The sequence below is a fragment of the Mytilus californianus genome, unplaced genomic scaffold (genome assembly GCF_021869535.1).
Source record: "Mytilus californianus isolate M0D057914Y unplaced genomic scaffold, xbMytCali1.0.p SCAF_1, whole genome shotgun sequence".
NCBI classification, from domain to species: domain Eukaryota; kingdom Metazoa; phylum Mollusca; class Bivalvia; order Mytilida; family Mytilidae; genus Mytilus; species Mytilus californianus.
This window is the reverse complement of record NW_026262581.1, coordinates 137,891,535-137,916,139: the sequence shown is the minus strand read 5'-3', so window position 1 is coordinate 137,916,139 and position 24,605 is coordinate 137,891,535. Positions and strand designations below refer to the sequence as shown.

General features: G+C 31.3%; 1 protein-coding gene and 1 long non-coding RNA gene across 3 annotated transcripts in view; both read left to right on the top strand.

Moving 5' to 3' along the window:
• The window catches only part of LOC127736534 (uncharacterized), a 52,623-nt gene extending 41,587 nt beyond the window's left edge, over window positions 1-11,036 (top strand). For both annotated transcript variants that reach the window (XM_052247097.1, XM_052247106.1), the window contains one exon: window positions 8,541-11,036. In XM_052247097.1, the coding sequence (XP_052103057.1) occupies window positions 8,541-8,689 (149 nt within the window). In that variant the 3' untranslated portion in view covers window positions 8,690-11,036. The remainder of the gene's footprint in view (window positions 1-8,540) is intronic.
• A 3,951-nt stretch (window positions 11,037-14,987) lies between these two features.
• LOC127714503 (uncharacterized) lies at window positions 14,988-17,688 on the top strand. Its single transcript, XR_007987755.1, has 3 exons — window positions 14,988-15,070; window positions 17,085-17,238; window positions 17,552-17,688. It is a non-coding gene; the product is annotated as an uncharacterized LOC127714503 (long non-coding RNA).
• Window positions 17,689-24,605: the final 6,917 nt, after the last annotated feature.

Below are 24,605 nucleotides of genomic sequence, written 5' to 3'. Positions count from 1 at the left end.
TAAGGACTTAGTTAATAGGTAAAAAAAGGATAAAATTTTCAGTTTTGACTAAATTCAGATAGATATAAATTTAAATATTTAAATTTGACAGCAATAAACCAAATTAACAAATAACCTGTATTTTTGTAAGATAAATATATAATGGAGATAGCTGTAGATTTTGATGAAAAATCCAAGTTGCTCTGAAATAGTTATAAAAAAAATTTAAAGATGACTATCTGAATTAAGTCCGAACTGAAAATTCTAGCTATTTTTTACCGTGATTAATTAAACCCTTAAATTTGACAGCAATATGGCAAACAACATAACAACCTGGGATTAAGTAAGATCAATATATAACTGAGATAGCTGTATAGTTTTATGAAAATCCAAGTTAATTTGAAAAAGAAATAAACAAATGTAATGGTGACTATCTGAATTCAGTCTGAACTGAAAATTCTAGCTTATTAAATTACCTATCAATTAAATCCATAAATTTGACAGCCATTAACAAAAGTACCAAACAACCTGACATTCTTTAAGATCTATATATAATTTAGATAGCTGTAAAGTTTGAAGAAAATCCAAGTTGATTTAAAAAAAATATAAAAACAAATTAAAGTGTACTATCTGAATTTAGTCCGAACTGCAAATTCTAGCTTTTTTTACCTAGATTAATTTAATCCTTAAATTTGACAGCAATATACCAAAGTACATAACGACCTGGGATTCAGTAAAATCAATATATAACTGAGGTAGCTGTATAGTTTTTTTGAAAATCCAAGTAAATTTGAAACGGTAATAAACAAATTTAAAGTTGACTATCTGAATTCAGTACACTGAAAATTCTAGCTTTTTTTTTTATCTATTTATAATTAAATCATCAAATTTGACAGCAATAAATCAAACTACCAAACAACCTGGCATTCTGTAAGATCAAAGTATAATTGAGATAGCTGAAGAATTTTATGAAAATCCAAGTTGATTTGAAAAAAGTTATAGAAATAATTAAATATCTGAAGTTAATCTATTTTTTTTACCTATTAATTAAATTATTTAATTTCTCAACAATGAACGAAACTACCAAATAAACTGGAATTTTGTTAGATCTAAATTTAATTTGGTTAGATGGGCTGATTCAGACCAGTCAAGACTAAATCTGAAGGTCAAGACTAGTCCAGACAGGTCAAGACAGGTTGAGACTGGTCAAGACAGGTCGAGACTGAGTGGAGACAGATCGAGACTGAGTGGAGACAGGTCGAATCTGGTCGAGCCTTGGTCGAGACCATTTCAGACTACATCAAGATCATCATGTACCTAATGAGACTTATTAAGTAAAGTCACAACCAATGCCGAGTACAGTTAAGTACAGTTAAGTACTGTCGAGACAATATCGAGACTAGTCGAGTAAAATCTGTGCTCGATTTTACTGGTCGAGCACAAAATGTGGTCTTTTCAGACTCTGAGCAGTTTGCATTGTATACTCATAAGATATACACACAAATGTATATAAATTTACATCATTAAACTTTAATCAGTAACCTTAGTCCGGGGCTTCCAGTACAAGTTGTATTCTCCAAACTCATATTTTTGACTAAAATCGAGTTTTCTTTTATGTAATTTTGAAGTCCGTTTATATGAGGTTTTACATCATGCATCTTAGATCTGTTAATGAAGCACTTTTTTCGGTAAAATAACTTTTTTTTGATAAAATTTTATTTATAATTTTGATAGAGGCCAAAAATGACAATATGGAATTTCGATATGTACTATATCAATTATCCCAGAATTCAGATTGTGCCAAATGTCGGCTTCAATATGACAACCCCAAAGTAAATGTTATATCGATTCTGGCTCTTCCTTGTAAAATGTACATAAATTAAGTTTACAAGGGTCATTTCAAAGATTAGACGGTTTGTACCCAAAATATAATGAATAATTATATATTGAAATCAACATAACTTGGTGTTTTTTTAAACCTTGATAACAAAAGAGTGTACTTTTTTCTAATTTTCTACATCCTTATTTAGAATACCTTCCCATTTTTTTCAGTAGCAAAATCTATAGCTATAGTACTTTGGTTTAAAATAGTATACACGTCCTTTGAACCCTTTTCTGACTTAAAATTAATATTAAAAGGCATAATATCTTATTGTTTTTCCTCTCTTTAAAGGTGTTGATTCCAATGGCTTGCAACCACTTTTCTAGTGCAAGTATAAACCCATAAAACTGTAAGAACGTGGGTGTGAAATTATATATTCTTTCAAAATTTTCATATGTTAATATATTTCCATGTTCATCTAACAGGTCATTTACGGTCCATACCTCATTGTGTGCTACATTTTTATAGTAAACACTGGCATTATGAATTTAAAATATGGTCATTATTCCATATAGATGCCGAAACGACCTCCTAAAAATGACAGGGACGTCTGAGTTTTGACACATTTTACCAGGCATTAAAAATTTCATTACAAAATTTGTGTTTTGATATTCTTATGGTTCCAAAATAAGCCAACTCTGTAAAATTTATATTTTGTGTGGAGGTAAATAATTGTATCCATTTATTTTGTCATAACTAGTCTTCTAATCTAGGTAAGTTTTAATCCTTGTATGAAATTTCTCAAATTAATCATTTTAGGCCCCCTAGTAATCTTGAATTAGAGAGACATCCCACTCTATATCGCCAGGCTTATCATCCCAAATGAATGAATAAATTATACTTTTAAGTTGACGTATCATATTATCATCTGGACCTGGGTTGGACAGGAACAGATGATTAAACTTGATATAAATAGAGACTTTATAATGGTTAGTTTACCACATGGCGTAAGTGACTTCACAAATAATACATGTTGGCCTTGAAGTATATATTCTAGGTACTGTCGTTGTTTATCATCTTAATTACGTATTATAGTGTTCTTTTATTTGTTTTTGTAAATTATTAACTTTTACTGTTGAGTCAATTTTTGTTTTGGTAATATCCTTTTGGCGTTGATCGGTACTTATGCATCCCAGCAATGTGCTGTCGTGCTGTGGTCATTTTTTGTATTCTTGTCTTTCATTTTTGTTTAATATGTGCTCTGTCTATATGCCATTTTGCTCTTCTTTGTTGACTTATTTGTTTGTTTTTATAGAGATTAAGATTATAACACTATGTTGACTGCTGTATCCCTATTTTTGACATTTTTATCTATTATGTCTCTTTGTTTTGTTCACACATTATTGTCAATATAATGGAATTTTATGCGACTGTCATTCAAGTGAGAGGTTTAGCTAGCTATAAAACCAGGTATAATCCACCATTTTCTACATTAAGAGATGTCTGTACCAAGTCAGGAATATAACAGTTGTTTATCATTCGTTTGATGTGTTTGAGCTTTTGATTTTGCCATTTGATAAGGGACTTTCCGATTTGAATTTTCCTTGGAGTTCGATATTTTTGTTATTTTAATTTTTTGTGACAATTTTTTCTTATATATTTTCTATTTCTTGTATTCGAAGAGCTTGATTTCGGTTCAACATTCTATCTAAAACAGCACCCAAAAAATTATACCCAATAATTTGAAGGTACTGGAACCCATTTCAGTCCCAACTTTTTCAGTGGGATTTCCAGTGACACAAGAACATAAACTGTTATCAAACAGATATGTATCGCCTTTTTGTAATTTTGATTATGCAAATGTTGAAATTAAAATAACAATACTTTAACATGTAAGTTATGCAAATATTCAAAGTCGATGAACCATGAATAAAGGTACATGGTCTAACAAACTATATAGAAATGAGATGTGCCAATGCTAATTAAACTGCATACCAAATATCATTGACTAATTATAAGTCGTCACCTTTAAACAAACCTATAGCTACACAAACATTAACTTTTCAATGAACCATGATGAGGGGATGGGGTTATATAATCTCCATGGAAAAGATACTTGCAAATGCCAATAAATTTGCATACCAAATATTAATGACTTAACATAAGCAGTTCATCTTAAACTGAGCTAATCACAAACTAATACATGTAAACTAAGCAAAAGTTTCAAAGTTGATAGACCATGACTGAGGGGGCGGAGCCAAATATTCTCCATGGAAATGAGATATGCCAATGCTTATACAACTGCATACCAAATATCCTAGACCTAAACCTTGTGGTTCCCCATAAACTGACCTAATCACAAACTCATACATGTAAACTAAGCAAATGTTTCAAAGTCAATAGACAATGACTGAGGGGGCAGGGCCAAATAATCTCCATGGAAATGAGATGTACCAATGCTTATACAACTGCACACCAAATATCATTGACCTACCACTTAGCCGCCAACGCTGACGCCGGAAACAGCATACCTATGTCTCGCTTTTTGACTCCGTCAAGGCGAGACAAAAAATGACTCTTCTTATGAAAGATAGAAAAGGTAAAAAAAAATAAACACATTAAACTCGATATGCATAGGGATATCTTTTAAAACACAAAACCATGAAATAACTTTTATACAACCACTATAATTAAAGTATTTTTAAAGCTGAATTTATTGATATATGATTTTTTAGTTGCCAAATATGCTGTTAATAGAACAATTTATTGCTCAACATAGGGTGTCTTAAGGTTTACCATAACCCTTTTGCTAATATGGCCGTATTTACACCACAAAGTTTCCTCTGAGTAAAGACAAATCTGTGCACCTGAAAAACTTTTAAGGCATGGCAGGAACTAGATGATTAAATTTTTAATGCATTTTCTGTTTCAGAAAATTAAAAACTTTTTTGGATTTTGCTATTCGTTTTTTGTCCATTCCTGCAGAAGTTGCTAAAATAAACTAAGCCGGTGCTAGGGGCCGTCTTAAACTTGCAGTGAGATGAGAGTTTTTTTTTGTCCGTGTTGAAGGCCTCACTGTGACTTTGAGATGAAGAACAGCAATAAAAGCGCTGTTCCTTTGCTTTGTGTGTGTTTTTTTGTTGTGCATGTACTGATTTTGTGTCATGGATAGATACCCCATATCCTTTGTTTTTCTATTAAGTTGGGAAAGCGGTTTGAGAAGCTTCCTTCATATAAATAATGTTGTGAGCAGTATTGATTTAAATGGACAATAGATGGACAATAGACGTCTGCAAACAATGGGTAATTTAAACTGTGTAACTGAGTAGACCGTATCAAATAAAACTCATGTGTTTGTTTATTTGCTATCTTCTGCAGACTAGAAAAAAAAATGCACATCAAAATCCAGGTAAGTTTTTAATTTTCTAAAACATAGACTACATATAACTTTTATTATATCTAGGTCCTGTCGTGCCTTAAAACTTTCCTAGATACATCAGGTTATCTGTACTTATAGTAGATTGTGTGGTGTAAACACGACCATATTTTTCAATTCCTTTAGATGAACCTTAAAAACTGCCAATCTTGACTCCATATTTTTTTTAAAATATATACCAAGCCTTAATAATGTAGCTTAATGAGGATCCAATTTTTAAAGAGCACATGAGATCACACCCAGTTTTTGGTGGGATTCGTGTTGCTCTGTCTTTAGTTTTCAATGTTGTGTTTAGTGTACTATTGTTTGTCTTTTTTTCTTTTTTTTTTTAGCCTGGTTTTGTTTTCGACATATGAGTTTGAATGTCCCTCTGGTATCTTTCGTCTCTCTTTTAACGTGTTCCAAAATGTAGTTTCGCCACAAGAATTTTTTTACAGTCATTTTGTCTATAAATGTCGGTACATGTGTATGATCGAGCACACCGACATGTGTATCGTCGTGACAAAATATTCTTAGCGGAAGGCCACAAAATCTTATACATTGTATTTTGTTATTTTACCTAATGTGAAGTGTATTTAAAACATTTCAAAGAAATCATCATTATATAAATGACATATTATATTTGAAAAACACGGGATGGAAAGTTACCATGTCTGTTAAAGAACATAGACTTTGCACTTTTATGATGTGCAGGTATGCACATCTTCCATTGAATTCAAATCTGTGAGAAAAAATGAAAATTGAAAAACGTACACACTACGCAATAGTTTGTTACATTGTGTAAAATAACTTATTTGACTTTGATCTGATATCATAAGTGTTTTTATTTGGTATTTCTTGGATATAACTATACTCATTTCTCTAACTTTGATTTTTGTTTATTGTTAGTTCCTGTAAATATGTTGGACTGTGTGCAAAAGAGAATATTCTCTCCAGAATTATAAGGTGTCGAACACGGCCACCTCGATCTCTACATTGAGCAGATGCTAGAAGAAAGAGTTACCCGCGTAGGCATAGTGTCAAGCAGGATTCTTTCCTGTATGAATTGGTCAGGTTTTTTAAAATGTCAATTACCTGAAATGAAATCATTACTAAAATATGTGACCGATATCAAAACTCATTGCAAAATATTGTTACATATATGTTAAATTGATAGAAAGTTGTGTTTAAATTAATTGTTGCCACAGGCCGAAGCTGTGGTATCGACTATTGCACAGATTCCCATGGTTTTTTTTTAATTTGCACCAGTTATTTAAACATGTAGATAAACATGCTCATTTGAAAAAATCCTTGACCGCTGGACAGTAACTGCTGAGTTGCTGCCATATGAACATTTAATTTGTTTCAAAATTATTTATTTCCTGTGAAATGTGACTAGAAGTTGTCTAAATCGTGTACCTACATTGCATTTGCGAAACTTTTATTAGGGCAGTTTGAGTATTGTTATTTAAATATTTTTGTTGGAATAATTTTAAAATTGTCGATTATTTTTAGTGAACTATGCATATCGCATTGGGTGATTTTGTACTGTTTTTGTGTCATATTTTTAATATTTTTTGCTCCTGGCTATCATTTTGTGTGCTTGTTTCAGTTGACTGTCTGTAACCCCAGAAAGATTGCGAACTCTATTGACATCATTCGAACAATTTTGATATAACACCTTCGAATAGTACCCTTCTGCACTAGCTGTAGTTCCACATGTAACTTGAACGGGTTTGTCACATTTACTACAGACTTGTGAGTTCCCGGTGTATCTCTTTACATACATAGTGTTGTAAAAATAGTTATATTCTATAGTTCTTTTTTACGAATTCTGAAAGATTAATATTTGCCAAAAGGGTGTTGTACTTCTGTCTTTGGAATATGCAGCTTTTTCCCACCTTATTCAAATTTAGACGGCAAAGAATCAATACATTTGTCCCCCGTCACTTAAATGCTAATAATCCAGATTAAGAAGTGAAAAAGACAAGATAGGATGGGGGTATTTCACATTTTCCATTATATACAATCACTAGTTGAAATGTTATTTATTCCGAACCTAATTTCGTCTACTGTCTTTTTTGTTTTTTATTTTCAACAATTAATGATGCAGTCAAATTATTGAGCAAATGTTTTACCTTAAATGAACATAGAGCATGGCATGATAGATTTATTTTGATTCCAATAGGAAAAAATAGAACTTTTGTACTTCGAAGCGGACTTATTTTACACGCTCGAAAGGCAGCCATTTTGATTTCATGCAAAAACATAAAAGATACATGAAAACTTACTTTTAGAATGTTTTTATTTCATCTCCTAGAGCACCACCAACACAAATGTCCATTTTGATCTCAAGCATTCTTCAAAATACAATAGACGTTGCAACTTCAATTGTGACGTCAATCACGTGCAGCCAATGTTTTATTGGAAAAAATTAAAATAACAAAAATATCGAACTCCAAGGAAAATTCAAAACGGAAAATCCCTAATCAAATGGCAAAATCAAAAGCTCAAACACAACAAACGAATGGATAATAACTGTCATATTCCTGACTTGGTACAGGGATTTTCTACATCTTGGTACAGGGATTTTCTTATGTAGAAAATGGTGGATTAAACCTGGTTTTATAGCTAGTTAAACCTCTCACTTGAATGACAGTCGCATAAAATTCCATTATGTTCACAACAATGTGTGAACAAAACAAACAGACATAATATGTAAAAATGTCAAAAATAGGGGTACAGCCGTCAACATTTTGTTATATTTCTTAATCCCTATAAAACAAAAAAATATGTAAACAACAAAATACAAAAACGCATATAGACAAAGCACATTAGCAAAAACGAAAACCAAGAATGCCAAAATTTACCATAGCAAAATAACAAAATGATGGGATGTGTAAGTACCGAGCCACCTCAAATGGATATTACCAAAAATAGACTAAACAGTAAAAGTAATAATTAACAAAGACATATAAAAGAACACTATAACACATAACTAAGATGATAAATAATATGGAATTAGAACATGGCTTTGTTTCCAAAGCGAAAGAAGAACGTCATTATACGGCCAAATTTTGATATTATTTTTGTATTACTACAAAAATTCGTATTTTCTGTTTTGGATACGGAAATAAATTTAAATTTGAAGAATTAAAATTGTGTTATATGAAAATATATTGATATTTGAATTCACTTATTGCCACTTACATATACAAACGACACATAATTTCTTCTTTTTCGTTGAAAATACAGCTTATAACATCGTGAATGTTTTTTATTTCCGCTTACAACAAACCTTTTATTACCATTTGTTTCTTTCAGGTGGAGTAGCAGCCTATAATTTTGGAGTATCAAATGTACAGACATGGAAAAATGTAGATTTAAATACAACCAATCATGATTACAGTAACGATGTAATTGCACGTGCTCAGTGGTTGATTAATAATAATCCTGATCTATGGAAAAATTAATTATCAAACAATCACATTGATGTCGAATTCAGTTTAATTTAAAAAAAAAAGATAAATCCTCACGTTCATTATATTTCATTTGAACATGTTTCATTTGCTAAGTCTAGGTTAGTCTATGGAAAGGTATATACTATGAAATTTAGAGCGAGGGGCTTGCCCCGAGCTCTTAATTTCATAGTATATACCTTTTCATAGACTATCCAATTTAGCACATATTTACAACTCGAGTAATCTTTTAATTGCTCTATTGATAGTTTATTTTGGCTGACTACTTGTATCACAGATGTTTGTAAAACAGAGCTCATTAACGAATTTTATGTTTTGTAAATCTACTCACTAGTATCATTGTAAAATATGTGATTTCAAAAGGCCCTAGAATGAAAAGATGATAGCTGCTGGTGTAAGTATGTATATTGATATAAAGCGGTATTTTACTATACATATACTTCTTTACATGGTAAGATGACAAAATGAATTGACCAAAAGCAGACAATAATTAAATTGCAGCGGAAGCTTTACATGTTTTGAAAACACTTTTCAATTTCACAGTAAAACTAAAGCTATAATAAATTGAAATTATTTGAAAGATATAGATAGTTTGTCCCCATAGATAGTCTAGCGAATAGCATTAAAAAGCAACTACCAATAGATCAGAGATTATAGGTTTTGTGTTTTTTTGTTTGTTTATTTTCAAAGTAAAAACTAAAAGATTTATCAGAATATGTATATATGTATATATATATATATAGGTGGCACATTCTCTTCAGACATTATCATGGTTTTTCAATTCAAGACATGCATGAAATATTTGCCACTGGACATTAAGCAACCAATAATCAATCAATTCATGACGAAATAGATCAATTTCCCAAAGAAGTTAATAAAATCACCAGGTTGCCTTAATTTCCCTTCACAATAAATCGTAGTACACACTTTTTTTTGTGTACAAAGTAATTGCATGGACGATAAATTATTACAATTTTAAGATAGCGCTGTACTTTAATCAAGGTATAAAAGAACCATATGTGTTACTCTTTATTTAAATGAAGAAGAAAAAACTTGCAATTGTCAAAAACATTTTTTAGATCCAAAGATTTTAATAGCAGGATATTTAAAAATTAATGTGAAAACTAATTACAAACTATTTAATTTAATTTGGAACACAGTATTTTATTTCAAAATAGCCAGTGGCAATTTTTGTTTTCATATCTTGATTACGATACAATGAAATCTTACCCTTGTGGTCATTCATGTGTAGTTACTTAGTACACGGAAAAGTATGTACTATGAAAATTAGAAGGCAAATTCAAGCAATATGATTGGACGAGAAGTTGTAAGTAGGTGCTAATACAAATAACAACTTAGATAGTCTCTTCTTATCATAATAATTCATGATTCATAAATATAATGACATGCAACAACAACATTAAACAGTTATAAATTTGAACAATAGTAAAAAGTACACAGTATCCCAAATAAATAGCAGTCCTAAGTTACGATGCTTATCCAATGACATACTAAACTGTATAAATTCATAAGGAAGAAAGACAAATTCAATAAGATCAAAAAGCACGTTCTAATAAAATTCAAAATGTCTGTAAATAAGAAAGTATTTTTATCAACAGTCCATTAAGATAAAAGCAATTATAAATTACCGTATGGCCTTCAACAATGAGGAAAACTCATATCGTAAAGTCAGCTATAAATGGGCCCGAAATTACAAATATAAAACAATTCAAACAAGAAAACTAACGGTCTAGTATATACGATGCAATTTGTGAAAAAATAAATCCTCGCTAGTTTGTAAGAGTAAAATATTTGACCAATCTGTAATGTGTGTCTTCTCATGAAATATGTGTTGCATGACAACATGAAAATCTGTGGCCCGTTTTTTTTTTATTAAAGTATATGGCCTTTCTATAAGTTAGACTTTCAATATGACTCCAAGGAACTTTGTGCACTTTGTTTTTTTTCTATATGTCGTTTTAAAAGAAAAAATGTTACGTATTATGTATCCCTTAATTCCGATATTAGATTTGGTTGATACCACGTTCAAGTCCTGAAAATAGCTGTTTCATCAATGTATGTTTGCATCTAAAACTAATTGTGTCTGTTATGCAAATTAAGTGCCATTTATTTTACATTTTTTTTTAAATTCAATACATTCTACCTGTCTTGCATAGTAGACATATCAAATGTGAGTATTTGTATTAGGAAACGGATTAATATAAGTTTACAGCTTGTTTCAAGATCCTATTAATAATTTCATGGTATTTATATGTTCATGCCAGATTCTGTACTAGTATATTATTTAACTTGAACTGAATTAAAAACAAATATATCATAATCAAACTCTTGTTTTTAATTGACTTTTACCACGGTATGAAATGCTTTGCAAGGAGTGGATAGATTATGTACCTAACGGCAATGCGATATTGATAATTACAAAAGAGATAAGATTGCCCGTTAGTATGTTTTACTCTCTGGAAGAAGGAACGCTATTTTCACTTCAAAATATGAATAAAACTTCTTTTTTTTCAAGATTAAACCTGACCAACTTTACTTCTGCTGACTAATGAAATCCCTGATTAAAATTCTGAAAAACAGGAATTAAATGAGTGGGTGAAATGATAACTCCTCACCAGACATAGCATCAGAGCATAGCATGTTCATGTGAAGGTTGATACCAAATTTCAAAAAGCTTTTTATTAATTAATAGAACAGTTCTTAAATGGTCATTATGCATATGAATATTCAAGCATTTGTCGATTACTTATTTATACAAACTGAAAACGGCAAGACAATCTTCTTCAATTAAACAAAATACATATTTAAACATCTTTTTTACATTATTTTGCAGTTTCCAATTTGATTATTTAGTTACGAATCTCAATGCCTATATAGCGTCTATTTCATAAATTCAAATGTTATTACACCTCTAAAGAACTCCAAAATCTGAATCAATCAATTACAAAAGTTAAGTCATACAATCGTTTTAAACAAGTTACATGTGTGGTATTCAGTATAAAGATGTCCTATCCTCAAATCAAACTAAGTTTAAAGGCTGTCATACACATCTTACTCGTGCAATGCAACTTAAATCAATGTGTCATGCTTTCTGCAGAGGAATGGCAGTAGCTGCGATACTATTCACGTAGATTTCATCATACATAATTCAACCACAATAATGTTCATCTTGTCATAGACACGGTCGTGTCCACTATCCCTTCATTTGTAAGATCACCATTATTTTTATATCTTTTGGTTTGTAATGAGCAAAGTGACAGGTGGCACAAAAAGATTGGGAACTAATTTACCAACCACTAGTATTGTTTTTAACTAATTATTTTGATCATTTTACTCAAGTTTAACTCTACGTTCCCCTTACTTTGTAAATAAATTAAGACGACAGTAGCCTGCTGATGTTCAAATCTTGTAAACAAATCGATTAGATAGACACTTATTGAGGTAACAAACAAATATTGAGGGAAACAACACCAACCTGTATTACCAGTTCCTCTTCGCACAGGAGCAACTGCAGTCAGTCAATTATTTGCGAGCTTGCTAGTTACAGAGGACCGTTATTTGGACATCAGTATTATTGTCGTGTTTGTTTAGCCTGTGATGAAAGACTTAAGTGGCAGAAGCAGGACACAGTGATCTTATACCTACCATCGTCTTCGGTGACGGCAACATTTAGTTTTATAGTTGTTTTTTAAAGTTTTGCCAAACCTTTATGGAATATAATGTAAACTGGGCAGAAGCTCTATCCTGATAAAAAGAAAAAATCTATCAATTTTTTCCGTAGTTTACTGATCCTTTTTCAGTTAAGTTAGATACAGTCTAATGTTCAGTTATTCAGACATCGATTGTGAAACCTTAATATTTTTTTAGAACATTGGCATGGTTGGATATATGCTTCTTAATGCACAAAAAAAGACAGCAACCAGAGCAAATTTTAAAAAACAACGCAATGTATTGTTTTTATTCTAAATGTATAATATTTCCGTTTTTAACTGATAATTGTACTTTTTGTTTTTTGTTTGTTTGCAGTTAACATTATGATATGGTCTCGGTTTTTTCAGACAGCCATTACCTGTTGGCATCAATAACTTTGACAAACATTCATGGAATTTTATGAAACTTTGACATACGTTTCATGATAAAAAAATGTTATTTTTTAATTTTTTTTATATTCAACTGATAAAGTATTAAATATTTGGCTACCAAATTCACTTCTACACTAACAGTGCTATAGCAGTCGAAAAACTTTGGTTTTTTGTTGTTGTTGCTATAACATGTATATAAAAATCATTTATAATAAAACATCATTGGCTTTTCAAATATCAGATAAATGGAATTAAATGTGTCGTATTTGTCAAAGTTTGATTATTCCTACATAAAAACGATCTTGTATGAGGGACCATTGAGGGTATGGATGTGGGTTTTTGATATCCAGGTCATCTTGTATGCAATCTATTTGTACTACTAAATAAACATGAAGACATTTTTAAGAAAAGAAAGGTTCATTAGCAGTCAATGTCATAAGAAAAAAGAAGAAATACAATATATGACACTAATTCTACAAGAATAAAAATCATGCAAAGTAAGCGCGAAAAGTTGTATAACCCTTAGTAAATGGCCTCACATGTAACAAGCAGGTGCTCCTCTCATGAATATTTTCTAAAGTTAGCAGGTATCTTCATTTTAAGGTAAGGATACTTTTGATGGACCCTTGACACACGCATATCAGGAGGCATAGTCTTTCTGTCCGTGCCATACACAAATACTCATAACTAACAAAGCATTTACTCGTCATCAAACCTTCTTGACCACGAACTCTACCTTTCATAATTTTTGAAGAGGTTTTTGGAATTGGACCATTTACAACAATTGTGAACTGTTGAGAAAAACACACTTTTAAATAATTGAATTTGAAATTCCAAGAATGAAGTAAATTTATAGAAAAAACGTAAACACAAGAATTATATTGTTGACGTGTATATACTAGTATGCGATATAACAAGGAGGGTGGCAATTTTTATAGGTGAAAAACTATTTACAAATTGGATCAAATAGTTAATACATGTGCAGTTGAATAATGTTTAAGAATACTAGTGTAAAAGCCGGTTTTCCTCAGGCTTTTAGTAATAAATAACTAACTTCAATCTAGGGTTCTGTAACTTTTATTTCTCAGACGAAAACGAAGTAACTATATGAATATGTAAATACAGCCCTGTAAAATATAAATGTACTTATAAGTTACAGATAGATAAATCTGTTTACTAAGTAATAATTAAAACTAATGTTCGTAATTCATTATCATTCAAACTTATTTAGCTGCATACTTATGTATCTAGTCACAAAAATATATACTGTGGATACAATAGCCATTACTTGTCTCAATTACAGTTATACCAATTAGACTTAGATATAATAGTACATGTTCTCATATGCTGTCTCATGCCAATGTCTATTATAAATATTACTTGTGTTGGTAACATAAACTACACAAAAACGTAAGCTGCGTGCTTGATTAAATCAAAAAGCAAATAAGCACAAAAAGTAACAATATAGCAAAGCAAATATTAAAAACTAAAGCTAAGCGAAACAAGAATACAAATACACTTAGCTTACCTCACATATCGTGCAAGTGGCACATTTCCATATAAACCATTAAATATCGAATACTACATCTTTGGCAAGGTTCAAATATACCTGTATAACAAAAATGATTATTATAAATCTTTGTTAAGCATTATTTATTGTTTATAGTACAAACTCATGTTTACTATAAAAATCAATATTAAACCTAGATATCTATTTTTAGCTCTAAGATATACCCAGCAGGCACACAACGTTGAACCAACGTTGAAAATATGTTGAAATTTGGTTGTAGCGTTGATCAACGTAAAATCAACGTTGTATCAACGTCAATGCTATCAACGTTTAAATCACGTTGTTGAATCAACGTTGATTTGTGGTTAAAAATATCAACGTTGAACTGTCAACGTTGAATTAACATTGAATTTAAGTTAATGCTTTCAATGTTTTGATAGGTTGAAATTATAACGTTGATAAAAGGTTTATTTAAGGTTGATGACTTTAAGTGTCGACCGAAATTTCATTCCAGATGAGATTGAATCATTTTATATATATATACAACTTTGCAGGAATTATTGGGAATAAATGTTAATAATTTGGAATTCTGTTGCATGTGTATATAAATCTTCAAATTTACACGATAAGAGCGAATGAATTAACTTACGTGAAAGAGATTTTTTTTTCTAATTTGCGCATGCGTATGAGGCCGACATTTCGAATTTATTTGCGCCAATATGATTACCACAACAAGTTAACAGTTGCTCGAAGCAGTGCAAAGTAAGTATAATTTTCATTCATTGTTTGCTTTAATAATAGTTATATGATAATTTAATGTTAACAGTATTGTAGCTGTAATTATTCGCTGTCCCCGCAAGTATGGCAAATCATTATAACCCCTTCAATTTTGAAGTTCACCTATGTAATCTCGATATTTTATATGTTGATGTAATTAAAAGTCAAAGATTTACAACGCATGGCATTCTTGACCTTGAAATACATTTAAAACAAACAAATTATTTTCTCTGCGTCAGAATAGATGTCACTCACAGCATGTATTCCGAAGATTTACTAATCATGCTAATCATGTGAAGCAATACGGCGGATAAGAAACACGTGTGACCATAACAATTAATACACAATCTGACCAATTTCAAAGTGGTTTATTTGATACTGAGTTATGATAAAGTCGAAATAGATACTTGATCAAATGACCGTACTGAATTATTACAGCCCAAAAAATTCAAGGAAAAAGACAGTATTCCTTTAGTTTTAATATCTAAACATAACCCATATGCATGTATACGTAAAATTTAAAAAAGACGTATCACGTCGGAAAGACTTGAATTTATTGCAGTTTGAAGAAGAATGTAAACAAAGGTTCAAAGTTGAACTACTGCTTGAGTATAGCAAATTAACATGCTGAAAATATTAATTGATGAAATATTTAAAAATATAATGAAATATATCAATAAAATAAATAATCCATATATAATATTCATTTTGAGTTATATGAAATAAAAATAACTCATCATTGATACCAGGATTGAAATTTTGTATTTGCGCCAGACGCGCGTTTCGTCTACAAAAGACTCATCAGTTACGCTCGAATCAAAAAATGTTAAAAAGGTCAAATAAAGTACGAAGTTGAAGAGCATTGAGGACCAAAAATTCCTATAAGTTTTGCCAAATACAGCTAAAGCATCTTAAGGTGTTATCTGCCGAAACGCGTTGTTTTATGGGTTTTATACTAACAACATAGGCGGGTCCCCCCTTTTATGGGAAAAATTTGGTTGATTATAAAGGGAATCATTGAAGCATGACTGGAGCGGGCCCCTTCTTAGGACAGTCAGTGGGCCAACCCTTATGAAAATTTCGGGATCCGCCACTGAACAATATGAGTTGCTGTAAAGATCTCGGTGCTTGTGGGGCATTATTGTATCTCAGGATGAGAAACTGTCAAGATCTCGGTGCTTGTGAGGCCTTATTTTATCTCAAGATGAGTGACTGTCAAGATCTCGGTGCTTGCGTTGCAATATTGTATCTCAAGATGAGTGACTGTCAAGATCTCGGTGCTTGTGGGGCATTATTGTATCTTAAGATGAGTGACAGTCAAGATCTCGGTGCTTGTGGGGCATTATTGTATCTCAAGATGAGTGACTGTCAAGATCTCGGTGCTTGTGGGGCATTGTTGTATCTCAAGATGATTGACTGTCAAGATATCGGTGCTTGCGGTGCAATATTGTATCTCAAGATGAGTGACTGTCAAGATCTCGGTGCTTGTGGTGCATTGTTGTTTCTCAAGATGAGTGACTGTCAAGATCTCGGTGCTTGTGGTGTATTATTGTTTCTTAAGATGAGTGACTGTCAAGATCTTGGTGCTTGTGGTGAATTATTGTTTTTTCACGATGAGTGACTGTCAAGAAAAAATAAATTGAAATGCCATTACCTTATTTTGAGATCTTCAACCTATGATTTAGGATTAAAATTAATTCTAAAGCCCTTGGTCCCAGAGGCGAACCTTTTGAGAGAAAAAATTGGTTGACTGTATAAGAAATCACTGAAGCATGACTAGAGTGTGCCCCTTCTTATGCACTCAGTGGACCCCCCTTATAAAAATTTCCGGATCCCCCACTGATTCGAGAATCTTGTTGGATTCTGCAGGACAAATTTCCCTTAATGCTACAATAAAAATAAATGAACTTAAAGATTTTCAACCAAATTGTGAAAGGTTTTGGAAGTCCAAAATTTGTAAGCGTTTCACACATATGAAACTTTTTTTTTCTATTTCAAGTTATAGAAGGAGTTGTGACAATTTGGAAATGCTGCACTTAAAAGTGTCTTTTTTGTAGATGTCTTTACCAATAAACCCATGTCTGAAAAATACATGACGGGTAAAAAGAATAAACATGCCTTTGGTGGTTCAAGCTTTTTTGAAATAATAAGAGGTGAGTATTGAAATATATATCATTGTTTTCCACATTTAAAATTGTGTGGGATTTTGTCACAATTTCTTTTAAATGTGCTCTAGTATCATTGTCTACTAAAATCTATAGGTTTTTTGTATTAAAAAATATTTTTTTTTATTATAAAAGTTTAAAAAAACATGGTTGGTCTCAATAAATATTTTAAAAAATAACAATATCATTGCACAGAGATTATTTTTTCACATATTACAGTAGTGTTCTTCATTTGAGCTGCAAAATAATATTAACCTAGTTATGATAAAGATAGTATAATATGTTTTTTTTTCTGTTGCAGATGCTATAGCTACAAGTCACAAATGGCAACATGGACAACAATATGGAACTAGTGTGCAATATACCTAAAATACGCCCAGAAATTTCGGGAATGTGTCTAGCAAAAGGATAAACATTTTAAATAAAATTAAGTATTCAGTTTGTGTTTGTTTGAAATTGTAAGATGCATTTGTGAGCAACATGTTATATAATTACTGTTTTATGTCACAAACATATTTTGTGTATGAACAAACATGATCCTGTCTATTATGAAAAATGAAAGTACAAAAAGGTATGACAACTGAAACTACAATAAAGTTTAAGACTATCTATGCCTGGTAAGGTTAATAAGTTGTGCCTGTTCTTCTTGTCAAGTCTTGTATCATAAACACCAGATTCAGAAGTGAGTGGTCTCATTACAAGTATAATAATTACCAAAACAAAGTGAATGACTTATTTTCCACTTAATCATACAATTTAGCGAAATACAAAAAAGGAAATATTGGAACAGGCAGAAATCTCCTAAATAATGAACTCAGCAACAGACTACATGTATATCAACCACCGACACATGACTACTACCACTTAGTACATATAGTTTTGTGAAAGTTTTATTACACATAAAATGGCACTGATGGATATAATAAGTGGTAATGATTTCAGCTGTTGACAACCCACAATTAAACCAATGTTCAAAATCATATTCTCAACATTGACCACATTTCGAGATTCAACTTGCATTAACGTTAACCCTAAAACAGTCTACCTAGGCCCAAATCCTACCTATTTTCAACATACACTAACCACAGTTCAACCAACATTCGACAGGTTTTCAGCATACACTGGCCTCATAACAACCAGCATTCGACCTGATTTCAACATACAGTGACCACAGTTCAACCAACATTCAACATGTTTTCAGCATACGCTGACCATAGTTCAACCAGCATTCGACCTAATTTCAACATACACTGACCACAGTTCAACCAGCATTCGACCTGATTTCAACATTTACTGACCACAGTTCAATCAGCATTCGACCTAATTTCAACATACACTAACCACAGTTCAACCATCATTCGACTTGTTTTCAACTTGCATTGACCAAATTTAGACCAAAATTCAACCTTTTTTCAACGTTGGAAGCTGACGTTGAATCAACGTTATGTTTTCAACGTCATATCAATTTTCAATCCAACACTACTTTTCAACATTGATTCAACGTTGAAATCTGACGTTTATTCAATGTTGAATCAACGTTGCTGTGCCTGCTGGGTATTTACTTTAATTCGATTAACCTTTAAAAATTACCGCATTCATACCGGGCCGCTCGATACATGCATTCATTCAGTTTTTATACGTAAAGTTTTATCTTTAAATTGTCATACCAGATTTAAATAGGTTAATGAAATATTATTATATCTGATCGTAAAATTCTACTCTTCTTATGTTTTAAATACATTTACGATCTCTTTTGTTATAAAATTTAACACTCGTTCTCGACATTCAATCTAAACATTCATACGTGTAAAATATGAACTATTGGACAGTTATTGCAAAATTAATAAAGAGAGAATAAGACTGACCTTATATAAGAAACTTTCCAATCACAGAATTGTTATTTAACAGATATTAATTTCTTCAAGTTGTTAAATTGCAGACAGGTAAATATATAGGTGTTGACCACAAGATGTCTTCTCATAAGATCTAGAACAAAGGAATTAAACCGCCAAAAGTACTGACCAATAGAAGAAATGTACCATAGCGCTCAAATCAACCGTGAAAATAAAGTACTAACTACAGTGAAATCAGACTTAACCAAAACATGAGATGAGAATTCGTCCGTCAATAGTCCATGTCAATAAGTTAAAATAGAATAATACACAATGCTAATCCTTAATTACAGAATGTAATTAATAAGCTAACAATATAACTTTATTCAAGTATATACTAATATCAAGTACTAAGAATATAGAAATATACAAAATACATAAAATAACAGGCTATCACACTAGTAATAGTATAAATGGAAACAATGGCCATTTTCCCTCAGAACTTGAAAGCTCTGTAGTTGTAGGGTTCCTGCTACTAAATATCAGTTCAACACCAGATAAACCTACCAGACAGTCATAACCACATTACAATCATTCACCAAATATATATGATTTGTTTCTTTTATGTTCCCAGAGACATAAACAATTGTACTATATGTTTCTGGTGCTATTAACAGACCTGATCATAATTAAGTTGATGTTGATCACTGAACCATTAAGTAAGATAAAAGTTGGGTGGACCATAACAATTTCTTTTTTTAGCCCAATGTATGAATACACCCGTATTATTACAGCCTTTTGTCATCATAGGCTATTTCCTAGTATCGATAAACCTGAAAATCATAAACGGCATTTTCTTAAATTAAAATATATAAATATATATATTTAATTTGCTGATGATTTTATTAACTTATCTAGTATATTCAATGACTCTACCATCCAAAGCCAAATACCTCCATATTTTGATAATATAGAACCACCTCTTATTTCGTATTCTTATAAAAAAAAACAGCAGAAGTTTGATTTTTAATACGTCAGTTACATCAGACGTCAATATAGAAAATAATGTTCCTTCCATTTGAGATTGTGAAACATCTAGTTTTAGATATGTTCCCTATGGTCATGTCCTTACAGGAGACCTCAACATCGTCGAAGACCGTGAGGTCATAACTTTTCTTAAGAAAGGACCGAAATATCGTCCTCCATCTAAAATAGATTGGAAACAGTGTCGTCAGATCATTAAAGACGCTTTGTCTGTCTACTGTAAAAATTAGTGTAAACGTGAAAAATCTGATAAAAAATCTCTAGACAGTTATTTGAATAAAATTATGAATACTGTTAATATTCGTATATCTCATTTTGAAAACAATTCTGAAAATAGTAATAGGGTCCATGATATTCCCATTTCCAGAATAAAAAGTAAACTCCAAGTACTCGCAAAGCGGTTTGTGTTCGTACCGGCAGACAAAGCAGCAAATAATGTAGTGGTGGTGTGACGCATATACTACACGGAAGTTCTCCAAAACGAAATTACAAATTCATCTACATTCAGGTCCGTACGCTCCACAGAGAGTCAAATTGTAAACAAGCATATCACTGCCACTACCCAGCTTAAGGCCTCTTCCGAACATTTGAAAGTCCCTACTATGTACTGGTTACCTAAATTGCACAAAAAAACATTTAAATTCCGTTTCATCTCCGCATCTAGTAAGTGTTCTACTACTAATCTATCAGTGCTTCTAACTACCTCCCTTACTACTATCAAAGAACTTGTTATTAACTTTTGTAATAAAGCTTATGAAAATAATGGTATTAATTATTTTTGGAGTGTTAAAAATTCTTTAGAGGTTTTAGATAAAATACATGCTTTTGATGGTCCTTTTAATTCTGTTGACAGTTATGATTTTTCTACTCTCTATACTACACTTCCACACAATCTTATCAAGAAAAAGTTTTCATATTTAATTAAATGGTCTTTTGAAAAATCTCATTACAAATTTATTTGCTGTAACTCGTTTAAAGCCTTTTTCTGGAACGAAAAAGGAAAGTATGCTAGATACACTTACTGGAAATGTGAAGATATGATTGAAGCTTTAAATTTTCTCCTGGACAACATATATGTACGTTTCGGCGATAGAGTGTATCGACAAGTAGTAGGTATTCCTATGGGCACTAACTGCGCCCCTTTAATAACAGATTTATTCCTGTATTGCTATGAATCTCAGTTTATGACCAAACTCAGTAAAGACACGTCATTGTTACATTTGGTTGATACATTCAACAATACCTTCCGTTATCTAGATGATATTTTTTCGTTAAATAATCCAGAGTTCTCTAAATATACTACCGAAATTTACCCAATAGAACTTACTTTTACTAAATCTAACATAAACAGCAGTAGTTGTCCTTTTCTGGATTTGGACATTTCAATCTCTAAAGGAAAACTCCATACGAAAATTTACGACAAAAGAGACGATTTTTCATTCCCTATTGTTAATTTTCCTTTTTTAGACGGCGATGTTCCTTTGGCTCCATCATACGGTGTATATATATCCCAACTCGTTCGTTATGCCCGTGTGTGTAGTGATGTCATAGATTTCAACGAACGTAATCAATGCATCACTGGTAAATTATTAAATCAAGGATTTCGTTACCATAAATTACGTAAAACTTTTTCTAAGTTCTTTCATAGATACAAAGATTTGATTAGTAAATTTGGCTGTACTTGTAGAAAACTGATTAAAAACGGTATTTCACATCCTAAATTTTACGGTAATATTGTACTTAAAGCGCGGAAATCACTATGTGATCCGTGTAAACTCACCGAACCTTTAAACAAACTTATTAGTAAAGGTTATCTTACCAATGTTGTAATTAGATCTTTGAATATAGTTTACATTGGCACTAATATCGATTTTGTCATCAGCAAATTAAAACATAACTAAATTTGTATTTTTTTCAAGTGGGATGTATAAAGACACACCCACGTTCGTTTAGATCTATTAAGAGGTTAAACTCCTAACTATCCTACTGTCTGTCGATACATTTATTTTTGGCATTGCACTAGTCATGTCTTCTTTGACTGTCCATGACGTTAAAATACTAAATCCCTGGGATGTGTTTTAGTTGATTTTAGTCTCTGATGCAGGATTTTTTATTATTAATTGTTTAGGCTTTTAACTAGCTGTCAGTAACTGCGAGTACTCTCAAATCGTACTTTCTTGTTTATTTGACCTGTTGATACTAATTGTATTGCTTTTTTGTTATTTAATGTTATTCAGGGTTATATCTGGTCTATATACCAGCTTTGATAAGTGTTTGGTATAACTATAAATTTTCACTTCGTACTATGAACATCAAAATTATTTATTTTGTAAAAATATTTCCTTTCTCTATTGGTACTGTACACTTATACCTAACAACAAAATTATTTTCATTTACCTGTGTTTAAAGTTATTGCAAATGGCTGATATTTTTGTTCGAACATATTGTTTTTCTTTAATTGTTTAACATTTCTTACCGATATAATATGTTACTTTTATTATTCTTCCCTTAGTTTATTTATTTTGTATTTACATTGTGTCATAGGTCAAATTTATTTGTTCAGTGTATATTCAATGGTGTTAATATGTCCTTTGATTGAGTTAAGCTATTTCAGTTGATATTTTATAGTGTGTCTTTCTATGTTGTGATGTTACGCTATTGTTTCAGAAAAAGGGTGAAGGTTTGGTACCATTAAAACGTCTAAACCCGCTGCATTTGTTTGCACCTGTCCTAAGTCAGGACTCTGATGTTCAGTAGTTGTCGTTTGTTGATGTGGTTCATAAGTGTTTCTCGTTTTTTATTTAGATTAGACCGTTGGTTTTCCCGTTTGAATGGTTTACACTAGTAATTTTTTTGGGGCCCTTTATAGCTTACTGTTCGGTGTGAGCCAAGGCTCCGTGTTGAAGACCGTACTGTGACCTATAATGGTTCACTTTTATAAATTTTGACTTGGATGGAGAGTTGTCTCATTGGCACTCATACCACATCTTCTTATATCTATCCATGCCTGTCAGACATGTATACCTTGTGTTGTTAATGTTTTTCACTGATGATTTCTAAATAATGAAATATTGTTACTTTTTTATTTTATGAGTTTATATCATGGGCGCTTGGGGTATGATATAATGGAAATATCGTGCATAAAATTTGATGGAGGCAAGCAGATGTACGATTTTAAATTTACCATCTATCCTGACTTTAGGAAATAGAAGTAAAATAAAGGGACATCATATATAAGCTACTGTTATTGTAATATCGAATGGATAAGAGCAAGAACACATTAAAGAAGTGGAAAATATGGATTTAACATTAATATTTACTTTAAAAAATCATATCGGGTTCGATGGAACCCTGTGTCTCGCCTGTCATTGCTGCTGTCAGTAAAAAAGTGCAATGTTGACTTAAAAAGTAAGTCCATTTATCAGTTACATACAAAATTTAACAAAAAAATCACACTTTTTCTTTAGATGCTATTTCTTGGTCTTGAATATTAGCTCCTGTCCAAGTTTCATAACAATCCATGAAGGTTTACACATTTATCATGTAAAAAAAATGTATTCCCAGACTGTCTGTAAATGTTAACTAAAAAAAGTCCATCTATCAGAAAAATGCTAAAAGTGCAAAAAATATATTTTCAAAGGATTGCTTCAGAAATTATTTCTTAATCATTGAAAAGCTTCTGCAAAAGTTTCATAAAACTCTATGAATGTTTGACAACGTAATTGATGTGTAACAAACTTTAATCCCAGACGGAATCTACTTGTTAACTGTAAAAAAAAAAATAAAAAAATAAGTCCGTTTATCAGTAAAATACTGAAAAATGAAAATATTTTTTTTCAAAAGTTTGCTCTGAATACAGTATTTTGATCATAAATAAGCTTCTGTCTAAATTTTATAAAATTCCATGAAGGTTTTACCAAGTTACAATTTTCTTGAAATTGCAATAATTAATCTTGAATTTTTGTCCTTTCTTTAAATTTACAAAAATAAATGCACACAATAATTTCTGAATTTTCAGTATTCAATTAGTTTAATAAGCGTATCATTTTCAACTATGGATTATTTATTCACGCTACCCAAGATTGGAGAAAGCATACACTTCTCTTTGAAACAAGTTTGACGAGTTTTATATTTATTTCTTTTTTTTTGGAATAGACAAGACTTAGCAAGAAGACGAAATCAACAAACCATGCAATGATTCTATACTTCAAATAAAGATGATTTATAAGGCATAAGTAATCAAAATTTTATCAATGGTACAAGGACATCATTCGTAAATATAAATCAACATGCAGCCATCTTATATGTTCAGGTATTTCACATCTAATATTTTATGGTAATATTCTTTACAAAGCACAAAAATGTCGGCATTCACCTCAAAAGCTAACCAAACCTTTAAACAGACTTATTCGGAAAGGATATAGTTAAGATACTGTTGTCAAGTCATTAAGGATTGCATATTTTGGTATTAATATTGAT